At 43.8% G+C, this 14,688-nt stretch overlaps 1 protein-coding gene across 1 annotated transcript in view; it reads left to right on the forward strand.

The window, feature by feature from the left end:
• gli3 (GLI family zinc finger 3) overlaps positions 1–14,688 on the forward strand; it is an 86,568-nt gene that overhangs the window by 43,040 nt on the left and 28,840 nt on the right. Inside the window, exon 4 of the mRNA XM_067485853.1 lies at positions 3,179–3,284. Coding sequence (XP_067341954.1) covers positions 3,179–3,284 — 106 coding nt within the window. The remainder of the gene's footprint in view (positions 1–3,178; positions 3,285–14,688) is intronic.

The raw sequence follows: 14,688 nt of genomic DNA on the forward strand, positions 1-14,688 counted from the left end.
ATTTAGTGTTCCTAGATTCTGATTGCTCAGTCGACCTTCTATAATCTCTCTCTCTCTTTGTCACTGTTGGTTTACCGTGTGCAGCCAGGTCGAAACCGTCATGATTACACTTTCCTCAGGAATGCAGGAGCTGCTGGTGTGTGTGTGTGTGTGTGTGTGGCCACAGCGGGAAGGTAAAAATTGTTGTGTGCACTGGATTCATATGTGCCTTCTAGCTGTATTCTGCACTAGAAGACGAGAATACCCCTGAATATCCAGGAGAGCAAGGGCAATTTAGTCCTGCAGTAAACAGTAAGGAGTCCCTTCAGGAAACACTGGAGATGGATCGCAGGATGGAGCCTCCCCCTTTCCTTCACTCTCTGTTCTTTGCGACTGTATACATTCCCTTGAGTGACACAGGGCTGTTTGCCTTACTAATGGAGAGCTTTGCCGGCGTAAAAGAGGTGGCAGGCTCTATTTAGAGAGGACCACGGTAAAGTAAACTTCTGAGTTGGATTTAAATAAACCTCAGTAGGATGGCTTGCCATGCGGCAAAGACATGGGCCACACTGAAAGGAGGGAGGGACGAAGTGATGAAGGATCAAGGAAAAAAAGGTCCAGTGTAGGCACAGAGCTATGCTGAGTGAGGAGCTCCAGAGACATAAACATAGGGATCTGGGTAATTCAGTGAGGAGTGGTGGATGTGGGAATGAAGGTGTGTGTTATGTGGAGACGAAAGGGTGGAGAGCTGGAGTCTTTAAAATGATTTCACAGTTTGTAATCTCTACAGTCAACCACTATTGCCCAACAGGACAGAGACTAGTATAAATTTCCGGCAGTGTGGGCAGGGATCAGTAAGATTAGAGAACATGAAGCTTTTACTCCCATCAAACCACAACACAGTACACAGACCCCGGTAAACCTGACGGTTCATTTCCGAGCCTGACAGAAACAGGCCAGCAGCCCAGAAGTGGAGCTGTGGAGAGTAAACAAAACCGATTCTGCCCCTGCCTAGCACCAGCACATCGCTCCATCCCAGCATCCCTTCATCCCTCCCTCCCTCCCTCAGCAGCTCTGGAATCAGCCGAGGTGAGCCAGGCCAAAACTGAGTCACCAGGAGGAAACTATCAAACAGACACTGAGAGACTTGAGTGGTCAGATACTTGCCAGACGTGTATGGAGGAGGAGGAGGCCTTTACCACATATATCAGCTATTGTGAAAACAGGATGAAAACCCACAAATGGTCTCTAAAAGTTTCTTCAAGTTTTGTTTTCACTCACTGAGCACATAAATCGAACCCTATTTGCTCTAATATTGCTCTGAGGGATATTTCAGGACTTATTTGTGAACATAAATAATCAACAGGAAGTACTTAACATTTAGAGACCTTTTAGTGGTACTTAAAGATAGTGGGTAACTATTTTTTATGTTATTTTTAAAAAATATGCTTTAAAACTACTTCATGTGAAGAGGTGCTGTCAAAGCCCCCGGTGAACCAGGTTAATTCAACCGCACTGGCAGCAAAGAAAAGTTTCAAAAGCTGTTTGGAGTGAGACTCGCCCTTTTAAGGGTTGGAACATGCTTTCTGTGGAGCATCCTGAGCCCTGCTCTTGCTCTCTAACACAGCACACAGGAGAAGAAAGCAGGCAAAGCCAAACATCATGCTTCTATGGTAAAACTATGCAAATGTTGTACAGCACCTGTGCTGAAATCCACTCGCTTTCACGTTGTTTTTGAATTTTTGGAATAACGGTGGCTGTCTTATTGTTGTCGCTGGCTGCGATGGCGTAATTGCGGCATGCACTGGCAGTTTGGTGCCACCTTCTGCAGCGATGGTGAATCCCGCTCAACCAATCCCACACATTTTCAATTGGAGGTGTTGCTGAGTTTTACAGACCACAGAGGGACCGTGAAGGCCACATACATTATGTAAAATGTAAGATGCAGGGCTTTTAGTGTTCGACTCACACAAGGAACTTAAAGTCAGTGTGATTTCGACTCTGCTGCTTCAGTGTTGAGGACTCTTAGAAATGTGTCTTTTGCACATTTCCCACTTTGAGTGCAGGATTACAAACAACAGCAAGTACATCTCCTCCTCATTGTTGCTGTGTTTGCTGAATTTGGCTGTGATCAACCTAATGAAGGAATGAGGGATGAAGTAAACAGACCTGGGAGGCGCTTGGAGATCAACACCTGCTGCGTTGCCCAGTGATGCAGCTGTGTTTGGCACGGACCGACGCTGTTTGGGCATCGGCCCTCTTGGCACAAATGTTTACAAGCAAAAAAACACATAGCTAGGAGCCTCGCAGGCCTGCTGCATGAAGGTAGGCAGATGTTGACATGCTTTGCCTCAGGGTGGTGATATGCAACATATCAATGCTTCCAGGCAACAGGCAATAAAATATGTTGTGGCAATGAAGAGTTGATTAATTTGTTGCTGTTTGGATCGTGATAATATTGCACAGTGCACGACGGTAATGTTCTGTGTTTTTGAACCAGCTTTAACGCTTTTCAGTTTCCTAACTCGGCGCAGAGGTCGACAGCGTTTGAGCAAAACGCACAGTTTACCCGTCGCAACTTGTCCAACAGTGAGCGTGCGGTTGCGACACCAAAATCGAATTATACTTTTTGAGATTATGGTGTGGAGAGCAGTTAAGGTTAGAAGATGAGTGCAGGCACACAGTTTCACTTTCAGGGGTAAAAATAAAGAAAGGCCTGGCAGCTCATATTATGCAAATATTTAAATGTTTTATCAGGGGGGTGAAGAAGCCTCTTGATTCTTTTTGTCAGTTGTGCCAAAACACTGAAATGAGGAAGGATATGTTTGTTCTCATTCAGCACGTTTCCTTGATTGTACTTAAATGTTATCCTTTGTTCTCAAACCATAACGGCATTCCTTTCACTTCTTTTCTTATGGTTATTTATTTATCATTTATTTTAAGTTCCATCAGCCTCGAGACATTTACAAAGACTTCCTCAGTAAACATTTTGGAGCCGGGCAGCGTCTAGTTCAGCGCTTTTAATGAGGTCTCATTTGGGTGGGTCTGCTGAAAGATAGCCATCAACTACTGCCTCTCATTATAGCTTCTATTTGGATTAGCCAAGAAAGGAATGAATTCACATGACAGTATGTTTTTACTAGTGTTCTTAAACGGTGAAATGAAAATGTCTCTAATATTTTACTTTTGTTCTGTACAGCTGCACCACATTTCTTCCCTACCTTCCATCCTCCTGTGCCAATTGATGACAGACATGCCCAGGGACGTTACATCTATGAGCCTTCCCCTGTGCCACCTCTTCATGTGTAAGTCTCCTGAATCGATCACACACTCACACACTCTGATAGCTGATCATACCTAAGCGCACATTTGGGGGGAACGATAGCATCACGGGGCTAGAGCTCTCCACTCTTTAACAACGATACAAATCAAGGCGCTAAACCTCCTTCCGCTTGTGGGCGTCGAGCATCCTCCTCATGGGTGCTGGGCGCCTCTCTTTGCCTTTCGGGATCAAAGGCCGTGGCCCCGTACGTACGCAACATGAGCCGCGTGTCAGAGACACGCAAATGAACATGTGTCAGAGCCATGGAAATGAGAGCCTGGGAGCGTGTGGTTCTCATAAGAGCAGTGATCAAGCCCTGTCAGGAGAAGGAAGCCTCGGCTGACATCTGCCCATCTCTGACAGACATCAGTGGGCTACTGACACACGAACTGTACACAGCTAAGCCTCTCACACGTTTTATAGGAAGTGAGTTGAAAACATGGCGTCACGCCTGGTAAGAAAATGTTTAAGTAGGGGAAGTCTTACTACAGCACTCTCATATTTCCCCCGAGTGCCTCTCTTGGTGCAGGCCAGGCCAGCACAGAACTTCAAAGCACTCTGCATTTCCTAAGCTCACTCACTAACATACACCCATGCACAAATGACTTTTTTTTTTTTTTTTTTTATATATTCCTCCTCACTTTCATTCTTGCTGTCTCTTTTTCTCTCGCCATCATTTGTATTCTTTTCGCCCGAACAGTAAGCACCAAAAGGAGATTCTTCATTGTCCTTGTGGTGCTTGTTTCTTACTTGCAGACACGAAGGAAGCGATCACCACGAGACGAGGACAAATTGGATGGGGCAGCTACTTGGGCCGCATTATGTTTGATATTCTTCATCATTATCAACTCCCCCCTTCTCCTCCTCAGGAGTCATATCTCTCCCTTGCTGATGTGCCACTAAGCGTAATGAATTTTTTATGTCCTCTCCCCCCCCCCCACCTCCGGCCCACCCCACCTCTCAACCCCTCGTCTACTGCTCAGGAACTGCAACAGAGGAAAAAAGGGGGAGAGAGGCGAGGAAATACAAAAAGAACGCGAGGTGATTGATGCCCTGTGTCACTGCAAACAAAATGGCAAATATAATTTAGCATTTAGCTTATGCGAAGATAATGGGGCGAACACGTGCTGGCAACATAAGCTTAAACAAACAGTCTGGGTTGTTATCTGTCAGGAGCGCTTTAGTACGACCTGGAGCACAGGTTATAGAGAGGAGGAGGAGAAAAATGAGGAGGGGGTGAAGGGACAAGATTGAGTCAGGGAATTGAATTAAGGTGGAGAAGTTATGCAGCACTGCTGTCTTCAGTCACTCTGCCCGAGCAGGAGTTATCTATGCGCTTGGTTTGCTGTCACTGGAGACACGGCCGTGCTCTGCCATGCTACTTATAGCCTATTTATCCAAGCCATTAAGCATAGAGCTGTTTAATATGACACGCTACGCTGAGGGAAAGAATTTGTCATTATTATGAGACAGCTGTTTAGTGGCTAGAGCTGTTTGAAAGCAAGTGTGAGAACACACCGTCAAACACTGATCAATGAACTTACGTGGGCTTCGTGCACAAATGATCTCAACCACTTTTGAGTCTTTGCACTGGGAAGCGAGAATATTGCCTGCTTGATTAAAAAAGCAGGACCGAATTCCTCAGTGAGCAGAAGCACTCATCAGTCGTGGTATTACTGCTGGGCCAAACCACCTGATGGCAAATTGGAGATAATTACACTCCCAGGTTTGGCTCTGTGCAAGTTTAAGCTGTGGCAGAACTTTACAGCGAAGAGTAAATCTCTTTGAGTATGTAAACTGATGCATTGTACTTGGTAATGTTGCTTGTAGGCAGCCCGAGCAAGTAGAAGCCGGCAATGTATATTTGTCGCTTCGGGGGAAATGGAAGACAGGAGGCGGCTTATGGAGAAATATTGAATTGTTTTAAGACAAGTTCTCCTCGGTGAACAGAATTAATCGTTATTAGCCCTCTCAAAGATATGCCTAAGTACACAGGCACTATTATTGCAGTACTTCCCCATGCAGCTTCTCATTACGGCCTGTAATTACAGTTGGGTTGGCCCTGCGGCAGTTCCATCAATCCAGCCTGTTTCCCCCCGCCACGCACACAAGCCAGTCACCACCGGGCATCCATGGCTCTAGAAAAACACCGCGAACGCCCAGCAGCTTGTTTCCTCTCTGCCACAGTGACACATCCACCATACATACGTGGCAAATGAACAGAATCATATCCTATTACTGTGAAGGGCCTAATTGAAACATGTTTATTTATGGCCCCTGTTCTTAGACGAGGAGCGGGCGTTAGCAGCGCAGCTAACGGACTCTAGCGATATGAGGTGGTAGAATTAAATTAAAAGCTCATAAAATGAAATATGCTCTGTATTAGCTGTTTGACACTTAATTTGCCTTCAAATGAGCAGAGGAAATCACAAATTAACTGTCCTTTGTTTTTTTTTTTTTCCCCTCTTTACCTCACCTCCCCATTAGGCAAGGGAGAGCGCAATTACAGGCAGAGGCTAATCGTTTGGTTTATGAATTCTTGTGGGGAAGGTACCAATGTGCCATTCAATATTAAAGCCTCAGGGTCAGAGCGGGGGGGGGGGGTTGTGGCTGCCTTGTTGTGGCTGCCCGATTTACTCGGGAACTTGTGCAGTATGTTCATATCAAAGAACGGCACTTTGCAAGAGTTTCAGCAATCCCAGCATCGCGCTTCTCGTCTAACCTTCCAAATTCAGCAAAGGCCTAATGTCTACTGATCCAGGATCGGCAGGGGAGATTTTCTACCCTAAAGCTTGTGTTTTTTCCTCCTCTTGGCTATCTGGTCTGGAAAAAGCTGACCTCCAACCTCAAGCAAAGCGAGAACAAGCCGTCCCTGCTCTGAAAAAGATGCTTTTTGACTAAATAAACACATTGATTGGTGAAGAGCTGGCTCTCCATGGGAGCTCTGGTCCCCTTTGCCACCACTATTGTGTGGGATTAGCTTAATGGGAGTGTTGGGAGGGGGGGGGGTCCGGGGCCTAGGGAAGAGACCGCTTCTTTCACTGAGGCTTTATTGCCTGACCACGGTACACAGCAAAACAAAACAGCCCTCTCCTGCGGGCTCAGTGCCGGCCCTCTGTCACCCGGAGACCGCTCCGAACAAACAGAGGTATTCGTCACAAGTCAATTATCAGCAACAGAGTTGACTCTGGAGTCCCGGGCCCTCGTGCTGTGAATGGGGCCACTAAAACAACAAAACATTCTTATGGGATAAGTAATTGACTCACCACCTCTTTGTACAGTTACTGTATATGCAAAGTTAGAACCACAAACAATGCCCTGAGCTTTCTAATCTCGCCCGAAAAAAAGTTTGTGTCAGCCAAACAACTGCTTTTACTGTGTTTTATTGGATTTGGGAAAATGCAACAAAGATGCCAAAATATTTGACATAAAAGCAAAGTTGACAGTGTGACTTAAATCATGAACTGTATTTTCTGACAGTGTGGGAGTAGAGCGCGGGTGGGGGCTGCGAGGGTGTGTTTCCCAGCCTGTGAGGTTATTTCATTCAGGAGTGTGTTTGTTCAGCTGCGGGCCCGGTCTGACTGGAAGGTATTCTGGTGGTGTCGGGAGAAGCCGCGGCACGTCTCTGTCATCACAGCGCAACCGCAGCTCTGAAACCACGAACCAGAGCGGCGTTAATTGATTTAAGGGATGCGTGAGCTGTTGCGTCGGGTGCGTCGTTGCTTGTTAAGACGGCACCATGGTAGGAAGAGGAGTCAATCACCTGGTTACCTTCAGATTCACTATTTACTTCCTGTAGGCAGCTGAGATTCTCACTGATTTCACACCTTTTTCCTACACCATCTCCCACATGCTTCCCATTTTTGATGGAGAGAATGTGTGTGTGAGCACGTGCTGTTTTTTTTGTTGTTTTTTTTAGATGTGTGCCATGTTGTTTTGTTATTTACATAAACTGTTGTCAGAGTGCCCAGTCTGGGCATAGAGGAGTTGGTGTATTGCTTTGCATAAAGACCATGGTCTTATCTCAACACTTCCTTCCAGATGGGACAAGGCCAAGCATTGCAGCGCGCGCACACACACACACACACACACACACACACACACACACACACACACACACACACACACACACACACACACACACACACACACCGCAAAACAATAGAAAGACAAAAGCTAGTAGTGTAGCTCCTATAGAAGCTGGAGGAAAGAGTTAGGTGTAAGACTTCCTCTGTGTATGTTTATCGTGTGATTTGACTTTGCTGTGTCAATGCCTAGCTTATAAATTCATATTTCAATGTCAGGCCATAACTCAAGACTATTTTTTACCTATCTATCAAACATGTGGCACATTAACTTTAATTTGTAACTGCTGTAACTCTTCTTTCCATAGAACACTATAAACAGTCTTTGCTATAGAAATGAATACAAATTGTGGCCTTCTAAAATTCACATTTGAATATTGTCTAGACTCAAACACCAATGTGAAGTGAAGCCATAAATTACATGAAGAATTAATGATTATTTCATAATCGCCTCTGATAATCTCTGTCCAGATATGGCTGCTGTCACAGGAAAGCAGGGGAGAGAGACGATGGCCACTTTTTCATCTTCCTCTCTAACTGTCTGAAACCTATTCTGTGTGACTTCATAGGTCACCCTTCTCTGGTGCAGTCACTGGTTCCCCTCAATACCCCCCCATCTCACTTTAATACTTTCTCTATGGAGTAAGTCAGGGGGACAGGGGGTCACGCAGTAGCTGGCTTCATGATTAATGGTGTTTATTCTTGACAGAAGGCTCCTTTATTTATCTGCATTGCAGTTTCACTGATACTATCAGTCACCTGAATGAAAAATATTCAGTCATACCAATTTTGCAGTATAATTGAGTAGAGTCACTTCCTTTCAGTTTTTTTTCCCCCTCGCTCTCCTCTCCCACTCTATCTGTCAGCCTTATCATCGCCACAGTAATTTTCGCGCTGCGTTGTTTGATATGGAGAGGCTGGCTTTAGCCATATTTGACATAAAGCCTCTTCAATTTTCAGTGGAGAGAAAAAAAAGGGGGGAAGAAAGAAAGTTGTGCACCACTCTGTGAAAATGTGCGAGGAGGGGAAAATATCCACACACACCCCCCCCTCCTTTTTTTTCTGAGGCAATTTCAGGATTTAGAGAGAAAGGAGATAAATGCCTAAGCAGAAATGTGGGCAGACTGAAGTTACAGTATATCTATTTTTTTGTAATACACCACTTTCAGAACTCTAAATGGGCAGTGCAGTCTCTTTTTTTTCTTTTCTTTTTTTCTTTTTTATTATTCAGTCAGTGCTCAGGACCATGATATTTTGAAGGTACCTGTGTTTTTGGAGAATGATGGATCCAGTAGCTTAGGGAGGGGAAAAAAAGAAGAAAAAAAATTTAGTTTGCCACAGTAGATATTTGACAAGGTCTGTAAAGGTTTTAGGGCTGAGTCATTACCCGTGGAGATCTGTTAAAACCTGTTCCAAAACTCTACTTACCAGGCTGGGATCACCTACGCTGAGGCTGCAGCAGCCACTGTGCGTGTGTTTGTATTTCTCTACGGTTATTAAATATCACAAGAATTTTTAAAACACTTTTTTCTTTTTTTTTTCTTTTTTCCCCCCTTGAAAAATGGTTTGTGACTGATCAGGTCTTAAAAGCAAAACGTGCCGTAATCTCAGCCAAAGAAAAGACTTCATAGCATTTCCAATTTATAAACGATTTCTTACATAACACTTTTTTATTCATGCAAATCCAATGCTGTGTGAACATTCGCTCAACAAACATGATCTATTCATTGTCATTTCTCAGCCCCTGGTTGAATTTAATTTTAGGTTCCATTAAAAATATTCTTAATAAAAGCTACATGTCAATTTAGGAAAAAAAGGAATACATTAATCTCTGATACGAGGCCTGTGAATTTCTACATGTAACACATTAGCCGATTTGATTTTCTATATACAAGTCATTTGCCCCCTCTTCATGTTTGAGATCTCAATTTGTAGCTCTCCCATGGAGCACAATGGAAAACCAGGTCTGAGGGGAAGAGATAACAGGCAGGTGCCAACAGCTCTGCGCTATTGTGAGTGTGTGTATGCGTGTATGCTTGTGCGTCCACGGACACACACACACACACACACACACACACACACACACACACACACACAGAGAAACCTACACCTTAGTCACAGCATTTAGTGGATCCTTTTGTTTTCTGGCCTATTTTCTTTGACATTTTTCATATCTTAAATGTTCTCAAATATAAAATATTTTATTTGGTTTATTTATAATTTAATTTTTCTTTGCGTTTACTGGCCTGTGATTAGTCTACATTCTGCAATCTATATAGGGCCTTCAATAACTAACAAGTTTGCAAATTCAAGATAAAGCCAAAATAGTTGTAATAAGCATTAAAAATACTGTAACTAATAATTATTTTGTTGTTTTTATTTCATGTTCATACTGAAAATGTATGGTAACCTCCCAAAGCCCAGGACAATTTATTCATTTTGCCATTGCTATCAGCCCATAATCCCAGACAAACCTCAGACTGGGGAAGCTGCTGAGAATTTGTTTTTGCACATTAGCTTTAAAAATATTACATTATTATTTATGAATACAGTTCCTATATGAATTATAATAAATTAATTTACTAAACATTTTTAATTCCAACCCTCAAAGAACCTTAAATAACATGATGTATTGCATTCATAAAAGGGACATAAATAAAGGCTTATAAGTTTGCGGTGGTAAGTTATTTGATGGGTGTGGCTCTTCATTAGCTTTGTAAAGGACCCTCCTTTCTCCCACTGCTTTCCAAACCCTCACTAACTGTGGAGATATTCCCCAGCTCTGGCAGTTACGGCACCTCACGTTGTCTCCACAACCTCAGGCACCCACTATCCTGACGCCTGGTCTTCTTCACAAATCGTGGGAGTAGTTTCGGCAGCTTCCCGAGAGATCATCTGAAATCACCTTTCTGCAATTAGATTAAATACAGATTTTAAAAGGGAAATAGTTTTGCCTTTACCTAATTCACAATAATCAGCTTTAGTTTAGGGAACTGGGAGCAGCCTTTTCTGACTCAGCCTGTGCCCTACAGGCATCTTGCTGTAGCAGTGTAGAAATGTGTAATTTCCATTACTCTGATCTCTGGGCTCCAGCCCCTGCGATCCTACTCTGGGGGCCAGTTACAGCAAGTAACGAGTCCAAGCGAACAGGGTCATAAATCCTCTCCAACTCTCCTCATTTTCCATCCTCCCTCAGTGCCTCCCTTTCTTCTCACCCCCCTTTCTCCTTTGCCTCCATCTCTCCTAGTCGGGCGTTCAATAAATGATTTTGGAGAAACATAAATGGAAGAATGTAAAATGTAACCACATGTTGGTGCTAAAATGCCCTCGCTAAAGACAACTGACAGTTTTAACGTGGGAGGAAATGAGTTAATTGCCTCTTTTACAGCTTCTGCACCTCTTCTCCTCCCTTTTTCTACTTATCTTCTAAATCACGGAAAATTTCACTCCTTTACACTCTCCTCACCAATGAAAATTAATTCATATCGCATAAAGCGATTCTATTCTCCCAGCCCTTCGTTATCTCCCTTATCAGATGTGGCGTCCATTACATCTGATAGCATGATAGAGAATGGTTTCATCTAATAATGTCGTCGGGAGTTTGGAATGAGCCAAAAAGAAGCCCTTCACTACTTCTGTGTGTTTTTTTTTCTTTTTCTTTTGTCAATTTGTTTTTTAAAAAGGGTCAGCTTATGAGTTTCCGGTGGGAGTTGCACAAATATGCACAGTCAGGCCTCTGCAGGGTGCCTTAAAGGAATGCAGCAGCCTTTTTGTTCAATGCTTGGCCTTGTCCATCACTTCTTTGAGACTATCCATGGCTAATTTATTGGTAATTAGAAAATACAGTGTATTTAAAGATTTAAATAAAGCTAGGAAACATTTTGTAATGTTCTTGGAATTAAAGAAGCGCTTTCCAAAGCAGGCTTATTGGGATGTCCCCATTCATGTCAGTTTTGTTTCATTCCAGTAGCAGGTTTGTGAAACATCCTCCTTCATGTAAATCCAAAATATCTGCAGGTCTGTGTTTAAGCCTCCCGAAGCTTCATCAAGCCTGAGCTTGGCACTGCCGCGCACTCATGATTAAATATCAAGGAACTCCGCTTGACATTTTATTAGTCCAACAAGATGGATGAAATGGCCAGAATAAAGCAGCCTGTGTCTATTCACTTTCCCACCAGTGCTTGCCTTTCTTCTGTCCAGCTTTTTTTCTCTTTCCCGTCCCCTATGAGAAGTATGTATTAGGAAAACGTGATGGATTTCATTCTGAAGAGGAGATTTTCAGTGCTGAAAAGGAAATACATTTTTTTGTACCTGATGCTCCTGTTCTCCTCCCTGTGTGTCTCGGCTCTCCCTCCCTCCCTCCTCTTCCTCACGACCGCCCCTCCTTTTTTTTTTTTTTTTTTTTCTGTTGTTCTACCTCAGATCTCTGTCTGAAGGATTAACCATCTCCAGCAGTGTGTCTCTGCTGTCTTGTTGCGCTGTGTATTGTTTATGATTTGCTCAGGCCCATCCATGCGGCTGCTTATTTCAGCAGCCCAGTGTGACGTGGTGAATTGAGCGGGATCATGCAGAGCCGTCTCACGGATCCACGCCGATCCTCGCAGCCCTGGGCCACACTGATTCTCCTCACCTGCGTACACACACGGATGTGCACCCTCATTACCTGACATGTCAGGTAGTGGAGGCGATGGGCTGTGGAACCTGAACCTGTTTAGCTGCAGGCATCAGCTGAGGTTTTTGTGTAAAGGCATCAGGGCCATCGAGACACTACTTGAGAGGAAAAGGAAAGATAGATGTGCTTCCTCCTTATTTATTAGAAGTTTAACACTTCAACACCCAGGAGTCCCCTCCTGTCTTCTCTCTAGCCCAGGGCATGCCAGAGGAACTCAAAACACTGACTGAGAGCAGCTCTAAATCCACCTGTGCTTGCTTTGGAAAAAAAAAAAAAGCAGCAATCAAGTGCAGAATTTGCAGCGAGCAGAGATAAAGGTGGATTGTTCCATGCAAACTTTAAGGGAGAAATCAAGCAATAGGAACAATCAAAAAGTTACCCCCCCCCAAAACAAAAATCCTTTTGTGGTCTCATGTTTGTTCCCTGATTTCAGCCCCCTTGAAATTACAAGGAAAAAAAAACCCAAGTCAGGCTTATTTTGTGTTCTTTCACTTTTATGTTTTCGTTTACTTGCATTATACTCTGTTGATTCATTTTGGTAGACGTTCTTATCTCCATAGCTGAAATTACATTTAATTGCAGTGTGAAAAAGTGGTTTTGGAAACAGCCCGTGAATAAAAACCCCTGCTGCGTGGCAAAGCCAAACATAAACTGTTGAGAATGACGATTGTGTTCGGGCATAGTTTGGAACCAGCGGAAGTGGTGTAAAGATGTGATTCGGCCTTTCTTGATAAAGAAAAAAGAGTAAAAAGAGTGCCGGGGAGCCTTGATCTGAAACAACAAACATTTTTCATATGTGACACACGTTCAGCGGGTTCGTGACTCCTCTGGTTTTCACACGTGACACCTGGGCCCGTTTGTTGTGAGTCGAGCTTGTCGCACTCGGTGACTCCTGGTGATAAACATATGTTATCACTCGGGTAGCGTGGAAACGATCGTGCCCACAGGGATGTGCGTATGGAGGTGATGTAAGTGCGATTGAAACGCACAGAGGGAGGAGATGGAGAAAACTCGAGGAGAGAGCTGGACAGCAAGTGTAAGTATGTGCGATGTATGGGAATGTCTGGCACGCCTCCCGAGGTATCCCACAGAGAGGGAATCCTGCTTGATGTGACCATGAATAGAAGCCTTCCACACCCCCTGAACCCACGCGGCCCTTTGATGTCGGAGGGTCACGCAATGACCTCGCAGCAACGGGGGGGCATAGTTACCCTGAAAGCCTGGCAACCTCATCATGGCCTGCCAGGTCTGCTTTGCCCAGCCAGAAAAAAGCTTTAGCCCAGAGGAGGAAATTCAGATTACATGGACAACAAACTATTACTGTTGCTGCTGACAGAAAAGGCTAAAGGACGGGGTCTTGGCCTTCGTTTAGCTCTGAAATGCACTAATTGAGCTCTAGGAACACGCAAATGTGTTGGCCTGCTCTGAGAGGAAGAAACCGTTAAATATAGTCAGTACATCGTTGGTGTTTGCTACTTCTATTCTGTGTTACCACTGATGTGTTCTACTATATTTTTTTTTAAGTTTGCAGGCTACAGTCAAATGCCAAGACACTATGGAAAACCTAAAAGCCTCTTCTCCACCTATGACCAAATTGCATTTAAGAAAATTTGTGAATTACTTAAGCTTAGTTCATTGTTTTTCCTGAAGGTTTTGATGAAGCTCTGGAGACAAAGCATGCGCCCACAGAAACAATGCTCTAGGTCATGCTGTAGCCAGCATGCACCACCCCCAAAATATGGAGACCCAACGGCCAGTGTTGTGCCGGTTCACACCTAACAGCAAAAGCTGGCTCAAAGTTGCATTTTACACTGATTAAAATGAAAACGCTCCCTTTTACAGTTTTCTTTTTAAACTATATAACTTTATAGTTGTTTTTAAATTTTGAGTTCACAGTTCCGAAAATGTAACTAGCTTATGTTGAGTTCCATTACATCAAAAACAGAATGTCTGAGGGATTCTTGTTCGGTTAGCGGGGTGGGGTGGGGTTTGGTGGCTTCGGTGACGTGACCTGACACGATATGATACAGTGCAGTACAATATACTTTATTATCCCCATAGGGAAATTTTTCTTAAGATGATAAAAATGCAGCAATATCAAAACATCAGGGAGACATAAAAGTCCTTGCAATATAAAACATACTGTTTTACACAGCTAACAGATTGTAGTGTCTAACTTAATTCCACTATAATAAAGAAACATTTGCACATTGAATGAATGAATGATTTTCTTTTAGCATGTTTATGCCCAACACTGCACCACATGGAGGTTGCACCGACTGCGTTTGTTCACTACTGAAAGTTGGTAGGAATTATTGAAGAGAACATAAAGCGAGTTGAAGATGGAGCCGGTCATCGTTGCCCTATCTGATTCAGCTGATGCCGAACTTGCTGCTTTTGGATCAAGTTGGGGTAGTAAATGTAAATGAATGCCATCAAACTGGGCGACTGTGGCGCAGGAAGGTAGAGCGGTTGTCCACCAATCTCCCAGTTGTTGGTTCAATCCCCAGCCCATGTCAGAGCCGGGGCTGAAAAATACCTCCAGATGACATCACTCCTATTATGTCATGCCGTTGCTTGTACTGTGGAGGTTGTAGTCATGGTAAACTTGCTTTTCCGGAGCTCCTTCA

The sequence above is a fragment of the Channa argus genome, chromosome 19, assembly GCF_033026475.1.
Source record: "Channa argus isolate prfri chromosome 19, Channa argus male v1.0, whole genome shotgun sequence".
Lineage (NCBI taxonomy): Eukaryota > Metazoa > Chordata > Actinopteri > Anabantiformes > Channidae > Channa > Channa argus.